At 36.4% G+C, this 18986-nt stretch overlaps 2 protein-coding genes across 2 annotated transcripts; one reads left to right on the top strand and one right to left on the bottom strand.

Annotated features, from left to right (window-relative positions):
• Window positions 1-1298: 1298 nt before the first annotated feature.
• On the top strand, window positions 1299-1756 carry LOC132066016 (putative F-box/LRR-repeat protein 21). Its single transcript, XM_059459423.1, has 2 exons — window positions 1299-1303; window positions 1399-1756. The coding sequence occupies exons 1-2, from the start codon at window positions 1299-1301 to the stop codon at window positions 1754-1756; spliced, it is 363 nt and encodes a 120-aa protein (XP_059315406.1).
• Window positions 1757-9545: 7789 nt separating this feature from the next.
• On the bottom strand, window positions 9546-10685 carry LOC132066011 (F-box protein SKIP19-like). Its single transcript, XM_059459419.1, has 2 exons — window positions 10306-10685; window positions 9546-9825 (listed from the first exon to the last, which is right to left on the bottom strand). Exons 1-2 carry the CDS (start codon window positions 10683-10685, stop codon window positions 9546-9548), a joined length of 660 nt encoding a protein of 219 aa, XP_059315402.1.
• Window positions 10686-18986: the final 8301 nt, after the last annotated feature.

Genomic DNA, 18986 nt, shown 5'->3' with positions numbered 1-18986 from the left:
GTGAGAGCATAAATCGTGATAGTCCGGCATCCAGTACATGATTATGCTCACTTTCAACCTTAGTGACACACCATGATCCATCAAGCGTCATAACAGCATTAACACGAGCTTTACATTCAATCCTTTTGCTCGATTTGTTTTGTTTTCGTTTCCTTGACCTATCACAAGCATAGACAACATTATTAACAAAATCACTACATTTTTTTAACGCTGTTTTTTCACCACACCAAACCCTTTCAATCTGGCGTGCTCTCTGTAAAATGAAAACATTGAATCTTTACTTCCAAATGTCATCCCTTCAATAGGACATTGTAAAAATTGTTCATGTGTAAATCTCTCCTCATTCATTCCTCCTCTAGCTTCATCTTCATCTATCACATCATGCTCATGTTCATATTCATCCGTCAAAGGATCCTCTTTGTATTCCTCAAAGTGATCAGGAGTATTTATCTCTTCCTACGCGCACCAAGTTGAGCCCTTCATCCTTTGTCCAAATATGGGTTTGGACCACACCATTGAAATCCTTTGAATCTTCATCTTCATCTTCTCCAACATTAGAGAGCAAAAAGCTGTCATTACCTTCAATCCCTAAAACATTATTCAAGGTTGCTATATCACCATCTTGATGTTGTTAACGACATTTTCACCATTGTAATCATCGATTTCCTTTGTTGTAATCAACGTTTTCACTGTTGTTATTATCAACATTGAAAATGTTTGGGTCCATTTTATGTTTGTGATTTCGGCAAAGGAAGAAGAGAAAAGAGTAAGAGGCAACTGTTGTAGAAAATAAAATAAAATAAAATAATAGAGGCAGCTGTTGTATGTAATTAGGGATTTTTCTATTGTTTAAATGGTATAAAATTATAAAATAAAAATAAAAAGAGGCAAAGTATAATGTATAACGTATAAATGTATAAAAACGAGACTGCTCATCTTCTCGAGGTGTTTGAAAAACCGAAAAGTTTAGCATGCCTAAGTGTAATTATGTCTTAGTCTTGGAGGGGAAAAAAATTGTTTAGAGCCAAATATTCATTAAGTTTAATTAGGACTTTTTAATTGGGTTGTGACAAGTTGTGTCAAATAGCAGCACCCATATTTAATTTAGTTTATATATGAGATAGATTGCAACCAACTTGCAACCAACTTTTACCTTGTCATATCAAAGATTCTTTTTTTTTTTTTTTTTCTCTGTATGTCGCTAAATTGCAGATTGCACAAAAACTGAGGGAAGATGTATGTTAGTCCTCTATATTTTCTTTTTGATTTCATTTTTTTTGTGGCTCTAATTCCACAGAATGGCGTATTATCTCATCTTTTTGTTTAATGGTTGATAAAGTAAGGCTGCAAATTTTTTTATCCTATATATGAAATAGTTGCACTGATATTCTCTATTAGGCATTGTGTAATTGTGCTTCGATCTGTCATTAGTTCTTTTAAGCTTTTCTTTGCCAGATCAAGAAAACTAAAATCACTCAATATTGCATATTGCAATGATATGGTTCCTGAAGCCTTAATTGAAGTAGTTCAAAAGCTCCCATTGTTAGAAGAGTTGAGTTTGACAAACACTAAATTGACAACAGATGGAATTGAGGCGCTTGGACGCTTTTGCCCACGCTTGAAGTTGTTTGAATTGAATAGCTCACATTATCAGAGACAACATATGGACTTTGATGATTCTAATGAAAGAGATATTATAAATAATAGTAACGCTCTAGCTATTGCCAAAAACTTTCCTGCCTTGCACCACCTTTGACTCATTGGAAATAGTATGACAAATGAAGGCCTCCAAGCTATTCTTGATGGTTGTCCCAATCTTGTATCACTTGACTTGCGGCGGTGCTATTTTGTTAGCCTCAACGAAGTCTTGAGTAGTAGAATTTCTCGACAGATTAACGATGTGAATTACCCACATGATTCTCTGGCAGGTTTTGAATTTTCGTTTGTGTCTTTGCGGTATCCAATTCATCCATATGACATGTCGTCTGACGATGACTTGTATGATGATTATTACTTTGATTTTTGAAAAAATTTATTACGGTCATGTTTCTAGCATTAGCCTCCAGGTTGTGGGCTTCTTTTGGTTATCATATGAGCATTTCTTCATGTGTTCTACAATTGAGTTTTATTAAGTGTATCCTTTTAGCCTTATTGAAACTCAAAATTCTTCTACAAGTTTATATAACTAGTAAATCTATTTGCGCTTCACCCGCTAAAACAAGTATCAATAAGGCCAATTATGATTTTAGATACTATAATTCCATTTATCAATGAGAAAAAAAAGTTTTTTTAATATCTTTCAATGCCCATTTAAAACAAAACCGTAACCTCTGGAAAAGAAGAGAAAGTGAGGGAGAGATAATTCAAAGAATTAATTACAGATTAGAAACGGCAGAAGTAATACAAGGAAAATAGCCTATATAGTAAATTTAATGAACATCCATACAAGTATAAATTCTAATAATAAGCAACACCTTGGAAATTTTCTTGCTTTGCAGCCTTTACCAAATAAATTTTAGCCTTAGTAATTTCCATGCAGAAAGAGCGAAATGTACTTTACCTATTCTACATATTACAAAAGTTCTTATAGCAAGATGCTCTATTCTAATAATACTCCATAAATCCTCAAGTCAAAAGTAATTCCCCGATTATGTGTCTATGAAAATGTACTAAAAGCTATACACTTCCAGTAGGTATAGGTGAAGAAAAGAAAAAAAACAGAGTAATAGTTGTTATAGAAACTTGAGAACATTGTACTCCTATAGAATATCTCAATGAATTTTTTTTACTCCAGTTGTGTCTGATATTATAAAAATGAGTGAATATTGTATAGAACATCTAACGAAAAAGAAAGTATTACACCATGTTGTACTGAAGCTCTAGTGCATTGGTTGTTTTGCCCCTAGTTCAGCTCATTTTGAAGTGATTTTTTGTAACATTGACATTTTGACATAGGCAAAGGACGCGACAATTTGGATGATATCTTTCCAAGTGAGTTATTTATTCAATTCATTACCTAGCAACTTTCAATTTACTGTCAGTTTGTCATATTTTTCATTTGCTCAAGCATGTGGTTGTTATTATCTGGAGTCATATATCTTTATTCATGTGGGAGTTTACTTCTCACTTGGTTCTTGTTACCGAATATGGTTAACCAAATTCTGTATATAAGAAGCTTGGCATGATCAATATTTAACCAAATCATAGGAGCGATTCTAGAATATTTCTATTTATTTATTTTGACTTATTCCCTTTTATAGAATACCTTGTAATTGTATAAATATCTTGTATATTCATGTATAGATATATAAGTTCTTCCATTCAATTTCAGTTCTTGATCTTATCAGGGTGATCACAAGATACTTCCAGCTTCTTTTTCCTTTTTTGCTTTTTTACAATATTTCATTCTAGCAAAAGTGGCATCAAGAAGGTTGGCGGATATGTACAATATACAAAAACACTTGATTCCCTTGAAAGTGCAGGGATCTGAGGAATATATTCTAGCAGGATTACTAGTCATATACCTTTAGCATGTCACACCAATAGGCCACAAAGCACAAACGCTTGTTTCTAAGTCCATGAATAGGCTTAGCTTTGCCCTCAAAACATCTCCGATTTCTTTCAAACCAAAATACCCAAAATTACATGTTGGTCAATGAAGTGAGTTGAGAACAATGAGGTCTCAGGTTCAATTCCTAGTTTAGGCAAGACATACTAGGTGATTTCTTTCCATTTGTCCAAGCCTTGGTGGACAGAGTTACCGGTACTTGTGCAGATGAGAGGTAGCTTGTCACACCCCAACCTTGGGGGGTGTGGCCGGCACCCAGCACCGGATGGGCCGAGCGAACCAACTGTGATATCTGAACTCTGTAACATGAATCATAGGCCGACAAAGCCGGTGAATAACAATTGTAAGAAGTATATCATGACAACGCAGCGAGAAAAAGGCCCAACAACACATATATGCATAACTAGGGCCGACAAGGCCACAACCAAGAAAAACAACTAGTCAGAAGGCCGGCAAGGCCAAACAAAATACCTGTACACTAACTGATAGTCTGTAAGCCTCTAAGAGTACTAATATGCATCAACTGGTTGGGACAGTGGCCCCGACGTACCCATAGCCATACTCGTAATATATGTATACACATGCATGCATCCTATTTAATGACTCTGACTAGCAACTCCGGAGAATGGAGTGCGAACATCCTTGCTGAACTCTGGTATCCTACTGAGAAAGGTACGCTAATCCGTCTACCGTACATGTGGGCATGATCACAGCGCACAAAATGCGTCAGTACGAAAGATGTACCGAGTATGTAAGGCGGTAAGCATAAACATAATATAAACATAAGAGATATAAATAACAGAACGAGAGATATAGAGGCAACCTGAAACTCTGAACGAGGCCACTGAAGGCGACCATAACCATGACAGGAATATAACTGTATGCTCGTAAAATCATTGCTCACTGTGGAGGCATATATCATATCATATAACAATAATAAATCCCACTGTGGGGTGAGCTCATCATCATAACATCATCTCTGCCCAACTGATCAGTGGCAATGCACAGCTACGTGCCTACCCAACCGCCTACAACACGGCTCGGTAAAGAAAGAAATACATCTAGGTGCACAGCTACGTGCCTACCCGGCCGCCTATAACATGGCTCGGTAAAAAAAGGAACATGTCCAGGTGCACATATAAGTGTCTACCCGGCCGACTATAGCGCGGCTCAGTAATGAAAATAAATACATATATATATAAGTGCAATGCAAGACTGACCTCAGAAGAGATATCATAAAAAGAGACGGAGTGACCTATCGTCGTTACCCTCCGACTATCGTTATTGTCGCTACGTTCTTTATCTCTCAATTCAAGAGACAACAACATGAAGAACATGTAAGATACTTGGTATGAGTTACACATGAAATAGAGTTCAACTCGTTCAGATGGTATATGATCAATCCAAGTTTAGCGGAAACATTCCCATTCGGTGGCCAAAAGAGATATGGAAGCATGAAAGGCATTTGATGCAATCATATATGAAATAAAGATTATTCCATCACAAGGAAGCGTATTCATCTCATGTTTAGTGGAAACTTATATCTATGAAAGGTCCGTCATCTTTAAATGATGGGCTAGAAAGACAAGAATGCGGGAATACACTTTAATACAAGCTATTTCAGAGAAGAGGTAAGCTTAACCATTTCAGGATATGGCCGACTCAAGTTTTACGATAACGTTTCAATAAATAACCAAAGAAACATGGAAATATGGACAGTACTTTACTATAAGTCCTGTATGAAATAGACGGCTGCTCAAGTATAAGAACATGATCGACTTATGTTTTCACAGAATGAATGTATCAATGAAACGTTCGTCGAGTTCTAGTCGTGCCACAAAAGAGAAGAGAAAGCCCTACATACCTCGTGTTGCCAATACGATCCAACAACGAACTCGTCGTAACTAGTATGCCAATCCTATAACAAGGTGTACATGAATGAACTTAGATGCTAGTATATCGCGTATATCAAAAGATAAATCGATTCTAAAATGAAACGGGTAGCATTTCCCCTATTCTTTAACGACCACAACTCAATCAACAAAACCAACAACAACAACAATAACCTCATATAAGCCTCTTTAAACTCACAACGTCAACTTCCAAAGATATACACCAAACAGCCCAATATACGCTTCGTATACGATATCTTTATACACTTTCTTCTTCCAAATTCAAGAACAACAACATAACAACATCAACCCCCACTTATATTTCAGAAAATCCAGCCACAATAACTCGAGATCATATTCCAAATCAGTCCACAAAACTAACAAGAGCTCTAGCATGTATCCTAACTTCTCTTCCAAAATTTCTTTATCTAACAAGTTGACTAAAGACTAAACTAACTCAAGAACATAGAGAAAAGATATAATCTTACCTCAATCACACAAGAACAATCTTAATCTAGTCAAAAGACATTATCACATGACCACAGATGGAGCAAAGACAAAGAATTAAATATTTTATCCTTTCTCAAGGTCCTATTATTATAATATTAATAAAGCATGGGAATTTAAAAAAACAATTAATATATACACTAATATTTCATAAAAAGTAAAATATTTACAAAACATATTTCATCAAGTTCTATTTTTTTTTTCCATCCCAAAGTACAAATTTTGTGTACTATTATTTCTCAAATCGGCAAAAAGATAACCTCCTTTTCTTAAGAGAAAATACTTTCTATCTTTACAATAAGGAAAATTCCATTCATAAATTAACTTCCTCATATCATGTGCATAATTTAAAGCATATACAAAAAGTAGCAGCAAATTTTAACTATATAAAATCATATTTATCAATTTTTCACAAAAAGGGGTTTCACCTAACAGAAAATACATTATCAAGGCTATATATAATAGTTTGGAAACTCGTCAAACTTATGGGTCTTATATCTATAACCTCATGTACGACGTTAATCCTCTGAATCCATATTGATCAACTTGTGACGCATCTTAACGTAAGCCTATGGGATGTAACATAGCTGGTGCCCGAGGAATAAGTCGAGGTACGCACACGCTAGCCCGGTTATAAAAATAGAAAACAGTTATGTCTTCACTGTTTTAGGGTGCGCGCAGGACACTTTTCTCTTTTTCAGCTTGAGTCTTTGCCAGGATACTACTATCAGTTATGTTTCACTCCAATAATTCTGATTAGAACTTTTTACAAATCCATCTTAGCCAAAGTAATCCATTGTTATTTCACGAATTGCACTATAATCTGATTGTGACGGTCTTTTTTGCAGCACAAAGCAGGTTTCATTTACCTTTTGGAATATATTCTTACAGTTCTTGTTTCTCAAGTTTCTGCTTAGCATATGGATGACAACTAGTCCATGGAGTTGATCCTCTAAACAATCTTAATGCAGTTTGATACAATTGTGACAAAATAACATATTTGGTGATATCCTATCGGATGAAGCATCAATGATTACAGGAAGTATCAGTATGCTTCCACCTCCCAGTCTTGGTGAAACAGTATTTGCCAGATAATCTCCTTTCTTTGGATTTTTTTTTTCTTTCTTACTACTACAAGTTCTTTATTTTAATGTAATCTCCTACTTTTACTTTTGCGGACCTGTTGCCTCTAGGGACCTGGATTGTATGGAACCTATACAAGATTCTGCTCCTGATATTGCTGGGCAAGTTGGTTCCAGTCTTTTTTTCTGCTGTTTCTCTTCCCCCTTTTCCTGCTGCTTAATTAATATAGGACAAACTTTTTGTGCTTTTCGAATATGGCATATGTTTATGTTTACGCACTAATACGGAATAAACCCTTTAAGCTAAAGAGCTCATCGGTGCTATGCTTCTGAAACATGGCCTAGGTGAGGAGAAGGCTGCTCAGAGAATTGAAGCAGCTCTTTTAGATACCTTAAATAGAGGATTTCGTACCGGTGACATTCACTCAGCAGGACAAGTGAGTTTTATCTACGTTAAATCGGGCTGTTATTATGATCTCAATGCTTCTTGATTGTAAATTTTCGTACTGTCTGATGTTGCACTTGACAGATATTTGGCATGCAGAGATTATCCAGCAAACGAAAAACATACCAATTGAATGCTGAAATTATCTTTAGTAACTCATGTTTTCACATCAAACTTGCTGAATGAACTGAAATATGTGTCTTTGGAAGTTGGTCGGATGCAAGGAAATGGAGGGAAGAAGTGCTCAAGTCTATTGACAGCAAAACTCCTGCTGCTTTTTAAATTTAAGAAGAGCTTAGTGAATGACCATTTGGGCAGATGCATTTGCAGTCAGTAGAGTTTGCCATTTCTACAAGAGCTGAATCTTACACTCACTAGTTTCATAAAGGAAATCACTGAAGCTCTTGGATGCTCTTGCCTACAGTTGAAGTTGTTAGCATTGAATTTCTCGTGGATTGTTGAAACAGATGATGACTCTGATGAAAAGGAAGATAAAAGAAATGATGAAGCTCGAGCTATTGCTAAAAACTTGCCTGCCCTGCACCACCTTCACCTCGTTGGTAACACAATGACAAATGAAGGCTTCCAAGCTATTCTTAATAGTTGTCCTCATCTAGTATCACTTGAGGTGCGTCATTGTTTTAATGTTAGACTCGATGAAGTCTTAAGTAGTAGAATTTCTCAACAGATTAAAGATGTGAAGCACACTCGTGACATGTTTTAAATTTTCAGTTAAGCCTTCGGGGAATGTGGTTGATGAAGATCTTATGTTAGATGAGTTGCATGATGTTTACTTTGGCTTCTGAAAAGATGTACTTAAAAAATATGTTTCTGCAAACTAAGTATATTGAGTATTTTCAGAAAGTCTTTGCTTTGGGAAACTCAAACGCTCTTGTTTGCAAACTCAAATCTTGTAAATTTTCTACCGTAGTGCTCAACAACTAGTAATGGATTACAATATCATGAATACTGTTCCAGAAAAGACATGCTCAGTTAAGCTTATCTCAGGAGGAACATCAATATTCAAATAAAAGAGGAGAAAATTGTATTTCTCTTATATAAGATACAAGTTTAATGGCACACTATTGAATTATGTGAACTGAGAAGTATTATCTTAGAAGACCTGGAATACATGCTTTGTAAGCTCTTTTTAACTAATATGAACATTCAAGGTAAACAATAGATTGTAGACCTCCCTCATGATTCCACTTATGGTTATGAATTCAATGCTCAAATTTGGGATTATTTGTATCATGATGCAGACAACCAGATGCAATTACTGAGTCATCTGATGATGAGTTCCGCAGGTTCCCTGCTACCAGCCTTGGCCATCGGGTCTATGATGACTTTAATGACAACTACGACTTAATCCATTAAGAAACAAATATCTTGACAAAATGGTGGACATAGCTACCAGGACCTGTGTTAGCAGGAAGTAGCAGCTCCCCAATAGAATAGTTGAGATGTGCCAAAGGCACAAGCAAGTCAGACACAACCGTTATATAAACCTTTACGGCCTCTAGACATTATCTTTATTAAGAGAGCACGATGCTTTAAGATCTTCGAAAAAATTAATGTATTTGAAGTAAGAGTAGTTCAATTTCGCTGGATTTTGATCTTCAAAGTTGAAGGTCCGTCAGAACAACTTCTTTTACAATATTAATATTGTCATATTGAGTGATGGACCTCTGAAATAGGAAGACTTACATTTTTACGTTGATTCTTCCAATAAGAGTTCCAGTAACTTTGGTTGTGCATCACTCTTTAAATTTAATCAGTGAATATATCAGAAGAACTATTCATAATCCAATTACCAAAAAGAGCTGCAACTTCAAAAATTAGGCTAATACTAGAAACAGAACCACTAGATCTTTTCAAAAACCAATCTAATCATTAGGGTACTTCACATCTTTAATATGTTGAGAAATTCTACTACTCAAGTCATTGTCGATGCTAATGTTATAGCATAGCCGCAGGTCAAGTGATACAAGATGAGGACAACCATCAAGAATAGCTCGGAGGCCTTCATTTCTCAAACTGTTCCAACAGAGTTAAAGGTGGTGCAAAGCAGGCAGGTTTTTAGCAATAGCTAAAGCCTCATCAGTTCTTCTATCAGAGTAATAACCGCCCATATAAAATGAGCAATTCATTGCAATCAACTTCAACCTTGGGCAATAGTGTCCAAGAGCTTCAATGTTTTCTTTCGTGATAGGACTGTAGCTCACAAATACCTCTTCCAACAACGGCAGATTTTGAACTACTTCAACAAAGACTTTAGATTCCAATTTCAAGGTCCACTTCACAAAACTAAGGCTTTTAAGTTTGGGTGATCTGGTGAACAAAAGTAGAAATGAATTAATGACAGACTGAAGCAAGATTACAAAGACAAATATTCCAAATACAGATGATTAGGCTAGTATACTAAAGGATTTAACAATTTGCAGCCTTACTTCATCAATTGAAAAAAAAAAAAAAAAAGGCAAGGCAATATGCTGCCTCTGCAGACACTAACAGTGAAAAAGAAGTCTATTTTGGTGTTTCACTATTTTATTTTTGTTAGAGGACTAACAAGAAGAGGAAAACACACACACTGATTTTTTGACTTAAATACAGGTTTTTGCCAAGATAGAAGAATTATCTCTATATTTACAATTAAATTGGATAACTATGGTAGGAGATGGTAGGAGATACTAGCTAGTCGATCGTACGAGTTAGAAAATTCCACTCCGTATTATATAGAAAGTTGTTCCAGCTATTCTCCCTATACACTCAGTGACAGTGCAAGCCCAAATTAAAGAAGCCAGAAATTACCTCTCCACTACATAAGCAAGCAACTCGTCCGTGGCGTAGAACTCCAATCTAATATCGACAAGTTCACCTTGGCTGCGATCAACCGCGTGGCGGCACATCTCTACCAAAAAGTGCCACTTGTCGAAGTTTATGTACTCACTCCGTTTGGAGTGAATGACATGCCACATGGAAGTGGACACGCGACAGTCAATGACACGCCACATGGAAGGGTCCTTGCACGCTCGCCTCCACGTAGTGCACACGTTCTGTGCCCTCAGCAGTATCTCTATAGCACCCAGCTTATGTAATATGTAGGCCCATATTTCTACCGGTAGTTCCAACCACGGTGGCGAATTTGCCGTCGCTTGATTCTTGTTTCTACCTTTTCCGTTCCTATTCATTGGAGTAGAACTTTTGGTGAAAGTGAAGAAGGAGGATATGAGGTGAAGCTATATTAATAGTAATCTATGTTCCTTGGGTTCATCAACTCTTAATTCCTTCTCCTGTTTCCATAACAAAAAAGATAGAGACGTTTTAGTTCCTCTAGAAAATACTCCCCGTTCACTTTTACTTGTCCACTTTAGACTTTTCACGCTGTTTAAAAAAATAATAAATGAAGCGCATAATTTACTAATTTACCCAAATTAATTGGTGCATATTTTTATTGGATTTGCAAAAATGATTTGAAGTGAGTATTTAATACTATGGGTAAAACAGGAAGAAAAAAGTTGTCTTATCTTGATATGCGAAAAATGGCAAGTAAAAATGAAAATCTATTTTTGAAATAGTGAATAAGTAAAAGTGAACAGAGGGAGTATAATGAGCATTATAAAACTACCAATGCACATAATTACTACCTCTGTCTCAAATTATTTGGCATGATCACTAAAAATAGTTGTTTCAAATTATTTGTCGTTTTAGAAATTCAAGACACAATTAATTAATTTTTCCCTTTGCCATTAATGGAGATGGCACATAATAGAGTAAATATTTAACGGAGAGAGATTATAACTAAGATAAAACATTTAACGGAGAGAGATTATAACTAAGATACTCCCTCCGGTTCAAAATAATTGAGGATTAGCATCTAAAAGTTGGTCCACAATAATTGAGGTTTTAGTTTATCAAAAAGGAATCTATTCTTTTTCCAAATTTACCCTTGACACATTCTTAATTTAATGAACAAATTTAATGCTGGTTATAATTTCAAAGCTCTGGTGTTTTAGTCAATACATCTCTCAATTTTTAGGAGTAAATGAATTTTATGAATTTTTTAGGGCTCAGGTATAATGCAGAGTAGTTGAAAATCAATTATGAAAGAAGGAAAGGAGATGGAAACAACAAATACCACAGATTGCGTCAAAATCAACCATGGAATCTACAATGGAAGACGAAGGTTTGTTGATGAAGATTGAGAGAGGGTTTTCAATTTGTGGATTGTCGGACCGGCTCTTCTCTTGTGTTTTGTTTTGGGAAAAGGGTCAAATATAACCCTCTACTTTAGTTTATTGGTTAAATTTGCCTTTCGTTAGTCAAAGTAATCAAATGTACCTCTCTGTTAGCCAAAGTATACACATATACCCCTTGAATGGATGGAATCCCAAATCAGTTAAAATTACTCAATTGTAATTAAAATTATCCGACCTGTCTCTTATAACGCGACCCGCAACCCCATCTCCTCTCCCTCACTGTTGCTTGCTCCATATCCATCAATGCCGGCGAGCTCCGGCCACTATCACATCATTTGCTCCTACTTTGATTAGCAAATGACCCGCCACATCTTCACCGGAGCATTTTCTTAAACAAGTTCCAAAACCTAAACTGGCCAGAAAATGCAAGTTGTAGTAAAAATACAGAATCTCCTAAAATGAACGTACCATAAGTGTAAATTCATAACCCAAGTCAACTAGAATTTTTCGACGTGCCATGGAGGAAGAACCCAGGATTATCTTTCAACATATGGAACCGTTAGTACTACTAAATTCAACATATGGAACCGTTAGTACTACTAAAATCAACATATGGAACCGTTCGTACTACTAAATTCAGTATATTATAGAATGTTGAAAACAAGCTTTAACTTTCAAATAAGAACAGAACATTGTGCTCTTGAATGTTGAAAAAACAAACCTTGAAAGTCAAGTTCTTCGGAGCCATTTGTTTGCCCGCCTCTTTCTCACCTATGCTTTGATGTGATAGTGGCCGGAGCTCCGGTGTCACGAGCTCACCGGCAATGATGGCTATGGAGCAAGCAACAGTGAGGGAGAGGATGTGGGGTCGCGGGTCGGGTTATAAGAGATGGGTCGAATAATTTTAATTGAAATTGAGTAATTTTAGCTGATTTGGGATTTCCATCCATTCAAGGGGTATATGTGTATACTTTGGCTAACAGAGGGGTATATTTGACTACTTTGACTAACGGAGGAAAAATTTAACCAATAAACTAAAGTAGAGGGGTATATTTGACCCTTTTCCCTTTTGTTTTTCCATTTCCTCTATTTGCGTTTTCTTGTTGGACATCTATATTGTTTTTCTTTTATTTATCGGAAAAGGGTCAAATATATCCCCTAACCATCATAAAAGAGTTAAATATATCCCTTGTTATATTTTGGGTCCAAATATCATAGTTATACTTTGGGTTCAAATATACTCCTCTATTATACTTTCGGTCAAAATATATCCTTCCTCCGTTAAAATTATCCATGATAGACATGAGCTATGACGTGACACTGACAACTCGGTGAGGTGGACACCACATGGCATGCCACCTCACCACCCTAACAGATTTACCCCTCTCGTCTCGTTCTTCTCCCACCACTACCATATGCTCCCCTCCACAACCTTTGCCACCATTAGCACCACCACACCACCATCTCCAAAAAATGCTAAAAATTCTTTCTTTTGTGGGCCAAAAAGAAATCTAGAGTGTTATTATGGAATTCTTTACAAATAATTAAGTATTCTTCAAAGCCCATTAAGATAGAAAGACCAAAAGTGATGGGGAAAGTGTGGAACTGATAAGTTCTTCTTTTATCGAATCTGAGGTTTTCAAGCTTAAGTAAATAATTATGGCAACTTGTTAAGTATTTATAATTTTTTATTGGAGATAGAACCTGATAAATCAAAAGTAGTTCATTAAGATTTCTTGCTCTATATATACACTTTCTGGTCCTTAAAAACTACAGCAAATAAAAGTTTGTTTCATGAAAGTGAATCTTTTTAAGCCTCATATGGAAATTCCATATTGTTTTAACTATTTCACTATGATCTTTGGAAATGTTGATTCAGGTTTTGAAAGTTTACTGACTGTACAAAACACAAATAGAAGTAGTTTAGCTGCTAGTTTTGGTTTCACTTCGATGTATAGTTAGTATGGTCTGGGGCGGATGGAGCCTATGTTCAATGGGTTCAACTGAAATGGTAGTGTGGTGGTGCTAATGGTGGCAAAGGTTTAGGAAGGGAGGAGATGGTAATGGTGAAAGAAGAATGGGAAGAAAGGGGTAAATGGGTGGGGTGGTGAGGTGGCATGTCATGTGGTATCTACCTCACCGAGTTATCAGTGCCACGTCATATCTCATGTCCACCATGGACAATTTTAACGTAGGAGGGGTATATTTGGACCCAAAGTATAACAGAGGGGTATATTTGAACCCAAAATATAACGGAAAGGGTATATTTGGACCCAAAGTATAACGAGGGGAATATTTAACCCTTTTTTGATAGTACAGGGGTACATTTGACCCTTTTTCCGTTTATTTATTATATAAAAAAAAAACATGTGCACAAGTCTAAAAACTCAAATTTTTTTTTTTAGATCAGAGGGAGTATAAATAAGGGTAAAATTAGTCAAATATCTTTTTTAATTAATATTTCTTAAGTACCGTGTAAAACAAAAAAGCATAAATAAATTGAGACGGTAAAACAAAAAAGCACAAATAAATTGAGACGGAAGGAGTATCTGTCTTCGGTTAAATTTGTCTTTTTTACTAGTGGATTTGGCCTATTGTTTTGATGGAGCAAAAAAACACACTGATCCCAATTTAACTTAATCAAAGTCTGTACTGGAATGTCCTGATAAAAATTTAATTTCCATTTGGGAAAAGGGCCTGATTTACCCCTCTACTTTGGGAAAAGCTTCATATTTACCCCCCGTTATACTATCAGCCCACTTATACCCCTACCGTTATAATAGTTGAAATATTTACCCTTATTTTTAACTCCTGTCCACCGTGGCCAATGGCTTGGGCCAGGCTTGTCCATTGTGTCCCGTTAAAATGCCACATAAGAGGTCATGTCAGCAATTTAATTAAATGAGTCCTAAAATTAAAAGAAATTCTCTATCCAACACCAAATTCATTTAACTCATATGCAGGGCTTATTTGGGGCCTTTGTTGAATATTCTTCTAGAAGCACACCACAGATATTGTGTGAGGCACCTAGAGGCTAATTGGTGCGAGAATTGGGGTGCTGGGGAGTTGAAGAAACACCTTTGGTGGTGTTCATGGTGTACTTACCAAGAAGAGTTTCAATACTATTTGACTATGATGGGGGAGGAGAATAAAGAAGCTGGTGAGGACTTGTTGAATAGGTACTTGGTGAGTCATGGTGCAGGGCATACTTTGACACAGTGTGCAAGAATTGGCAAGTGGAGAACAATCTTGTAGAGTCATTCAATGAATTTGGTCTTTGGATAGAGAATTTCTTTTAATTTTAGGACTCATTTAATTAAATTGCTGACATGGCCTCTTATGTGGCATTTTAATGGGACACAGTGGACAAGCCTGGCCCAAGCCATTGGCCATGGTGGACAGGAGTTAAAAATCGGGGTAAATATTTCAACTATTGTAATGGTAGGGGTATAAGTGGGCTGATAGTATAACGGGGAATAAATATGAACCTTTTCCCAAAGTAGAGGAGTAAATCAGGCCCTTTTCCCTTTCCATTTCCCAAGTCCTTTTAAGAAACTAAAAAGGGCCAAATATACTCCTATACTATCGGAAAAGGGCCAAATATACCCCTCATTATACTTTGAGTCTAAATATATCCCTACCGTTATGTTTTCGGTTCAAATATACCCCTCCTCCATTAACTTTGTCCAAGGTGGACATCCAATCCTACGTGGCACTAACATTCGATGAGGTGGATGCCACGTGGCATGACACCTCAATGCCCCTAATTCATTTTGCCCCTTCCCTCTATTTATTCTTCCACCCCTAAAATTTCTTCCCCTCCACACCATTACTACCATTACCGACTAAATATGATGTGAAGCAGATGCTCATTTCCGAAATCCTCTTTCCAAAAATTAAAAAGTTAATGAATTGTCTTCTTTCCGAAATCCTCTCTCTCGTTGAGAAAAGAAATGGTGACTTCCAGTTCTCAAAATCCCATAAATGGTTTCAGAGAAAACGCACAAAAAAAATGACTGCACAACCTAATTCTTGAAATCTGCAATGGCCATTAACAATAACACCTTAGATAAAATGGAGGTGCCTAAATCATATCTAGAAGAAGTCATTCCAAACCCAAAAAATTACTAAAGTTAAGAAATTATTTGTTCAAAGTAGTTTTCAGACAAAAAAATTTAGTTTGGAGAATTTGTGTATTTTAAGTTTGTTTAGATATCGATAAACTCAATTGCAAACCCATCCGCACCCAAAGCCTAACAGTATAAGTGCTAATATTTTGGGGAAAAAGATGCCAGCTGAAGAGATCATGATCGCTGTGACTAGTTGTTAACGGTAGAATCGCTTTCGGTCGGACCACCGGGGAAAGTGACTCCATTGAAAGGAACTTTGTGTGTATATAGAGGGGAGGGGAAGGAAATTTTAGGGAGAAGAACAAATAGAGGAGAGGGACAAAATGGGTTAGGGGCGATGAGGTGGCATGCCACATGGCATCCACCTCATCAAATGTTAGTGCCACGTAGGATTGGATGTCCACCTTGGACAAAGATAACATAGGAGGGGTATATTTGAACCGAAAATATAACGGCAAGGGTATATTTAGACCCAAAGTATAACGAAGGGTATATTTGGCCCCTTTCCGATAGTACGGGGGTATAATTGGCCCTTTTCCATTTAAGAAATCCAAATCCCCTGCATTTTTAACGTTTTGGAAATTGGGCAGAGGAGAGAGTTTTGAAGTTTTATTAGTACTCCCTCTGTCCTATGTTACTTGTCCACTTTCCTCTTTACATGCTCTTTAAGAAATCATAAATAAAAGTGTATTTTTACTATATTAACCTTATCTTTCTCTAATAAATTGCACCCTAATGAGTATTAGTGATTTTAAAAAATAATTAATGTTAAGGTCAAAATAGGAAAATTTAATTAGTTCTATCTTGATTTTGTAAATGGACAAGTATTTTGGGATGGATATTTTTAGTAATGTGGACAACTAACATGGGATAGAGAGAGTAATAGAGTCTTTCCATCTTCACCAAATAACTACTTCCTCCTTCTCAAATTATGTGTCGCCTTTTTGTTTTACACGTGTCATGTCCTAGAGAATTATAAGTATAATTATAGCACAAATAGAAATGTAGGTGTGAGGGTTCGAAGCTGAGGAGAGGCAAGGAATAACTGATCACCATTCAACGGTGTAGATTAAACTTCAATTAATGACAGCCAAGGGACCAGATCGTGCCAGCTGGACAGGTCTTTTTGCAAATCTGTTATATACACAACAAACAAGCCTGGGCAAATCATCATTGAACAATTCGGGTAAAATCCAATTTCTTCTCTCCTCTCCTTTCTTTTCTTTTCTCATCCAATCTCTTCTTCTCTTGTTACAGATCTGAAACCAGCCATGGAAGCTCGTTAAATCAAGCTCCATGTATCAATTTATTAGTATTTCATTTCAGTTACTAGTTGTAATTGCAATTTTGCTTTCAATTTCGAATAAACCAGAAAATTGTCCCCAAAAACTTGTTTAACTTGTTGCTATTTTGGTTGAGACTGTGACAATTGGTATCAAAGCTCACGCACCTGCAACCTGTGGCTTCAACAATAGCAGATGACACTAGAATGCAAACTATGGATGCAAGGATCAATAGGCATGAAGAGTTACTCGAGGAGTTAACTATTGGCCAGCAAACTTTGCAACAAACACAGCTTGATATTCAAGGAACATTGGAGCTGATTTTGAATCATTTGATTGCTTTGGAGAGACCACAAGCATATCCAAATGGAGGAGGATTGCTTCCTGTTCCTGCAGCTGAAGCAAGACCAAATAGACAAGCAGGGTTTCCAGTTCCACCTCTTAAATGAGAATTACATATATTTGAAGGTCAGGAACCTAGTGTATGACTGAGAAAATGTGAGAGGTATTTTAATTTGTATAGAACTGCTGAACAATCTAAGGTTGAAGCTACTGCTCTCTATCTTAATGGAGTAGCTGAGGTGTGGTTTAATTCATTAACCTTGAGTAGAGGAGTTATAACTTGGGCTGAATTTAAGGAAGAACTATGTAATAGGTTTGGTGAAAATTTAATGGAGGATGTGGTAGAAGAATTTAACAACTTGAATAGAATGGGACAATAGAAGAATTTCTGAGCAAATTTGAGGATCTCAAAGTCCATATGCTCATTAGAAATATGATTCTAGAAGAAGCACATTTTCTGTCTAGTTTTGTGGGTTCTCTTAAGGAAGAAATCAAGTTTGGGGTCAAGTTGTTAAAACCCACCACCTTGACTAGTGCCATAAAATAGGCTAGCATGCAAGAGAAGGCTATTGAAGCTGCTCGCAAAAGGGACAAAACACCAGGAAAAACATACTCCAACACTAAAGTGATGACTACTCAAAGGGTTTCACCCATACCAACTGAAAGGACTAGTACTTATAGGCTGAGTCCTGAAATTTATGAGTATAGAAAGGCTAATCACTTATGTTTTAGATGTGGTGAGAAATATGCACCTGGACATCAATGTAGGAACAAACAACTTAACTGTTTGGTTGGGAGAATGATAATAATCCTGAAGCTATAGTGGGCCATCTTAAAACTCAAACAGGAGATCCTCATGTAGCTGAGATCATGATAGAAGGGGAAATAGAGCAAAAAGTATTGGAATCCATTTGTCTTAGTGCACTAGTAGCAAAAAACTCTAGGGTGAACTCTATACTGGTCATTGGCAAAACAAAAAATAAAACTTTAGTAGTATTAATTGATTCTGGAAGTACTCATAGTTTTATTGATGAACAAGCAGTGAAGGAAAACTGGTTCTGTACCAATTTATAGTCCACCTATGAGGGTGAATGTTGCTGATGGTAGTTATGTCATATGCAATTCTAGTTGTGCAAGATTCAGTTGGAAAATGCATAATAAATCTTTCCTGGAAGACCTAAGGATCATTCACTTGGGAGGGTGTGATATGGTGTTAGGCAATGATTGGATGAAGAAATATAATCCTGTCAAGTTTGACCATGAGAAGAGGTGCATTACAATGGAAGGAAGGGCATCAAGACTGTGCTGCATACCATACCTGAATCAGCCAATTTAAGCTTGATCAATGGCAGTGCTACAAGGAAATTGTTAAAAAAAGGGTCAAACACTTATGGCTCATTTGTTCATGGTAAACATGACTCAGTTACCATACCAGGAAGAAGTAGCTGAACCAATACAATAGGTGCTTGACAAATATAAACAAGTTTTTGCAGAGCCAAAAGCATTGCATCCTGCCAGACCATTAGACCATCAAATTC

This window comes from Lycium ferocissimum, chromosome 1, assembly GCF_029784015.1.
Source record: "Lycium ferocissimum isolate CSIRO_LF1 chromosome 1, AGI_CSIRO_Lferr_CH_V1, whole genome shotgun sequence".
Classification (NCBI taxonomy): Eukaryota; Viridiplantae; Streptophyta; class Magnoliopsida; order Solanales; family Solanaceae; genus Lycium; species Lycium ferocissimum.
This window is presented reverse-complemented; position numbering and strand designations above follow the sequence as displayed.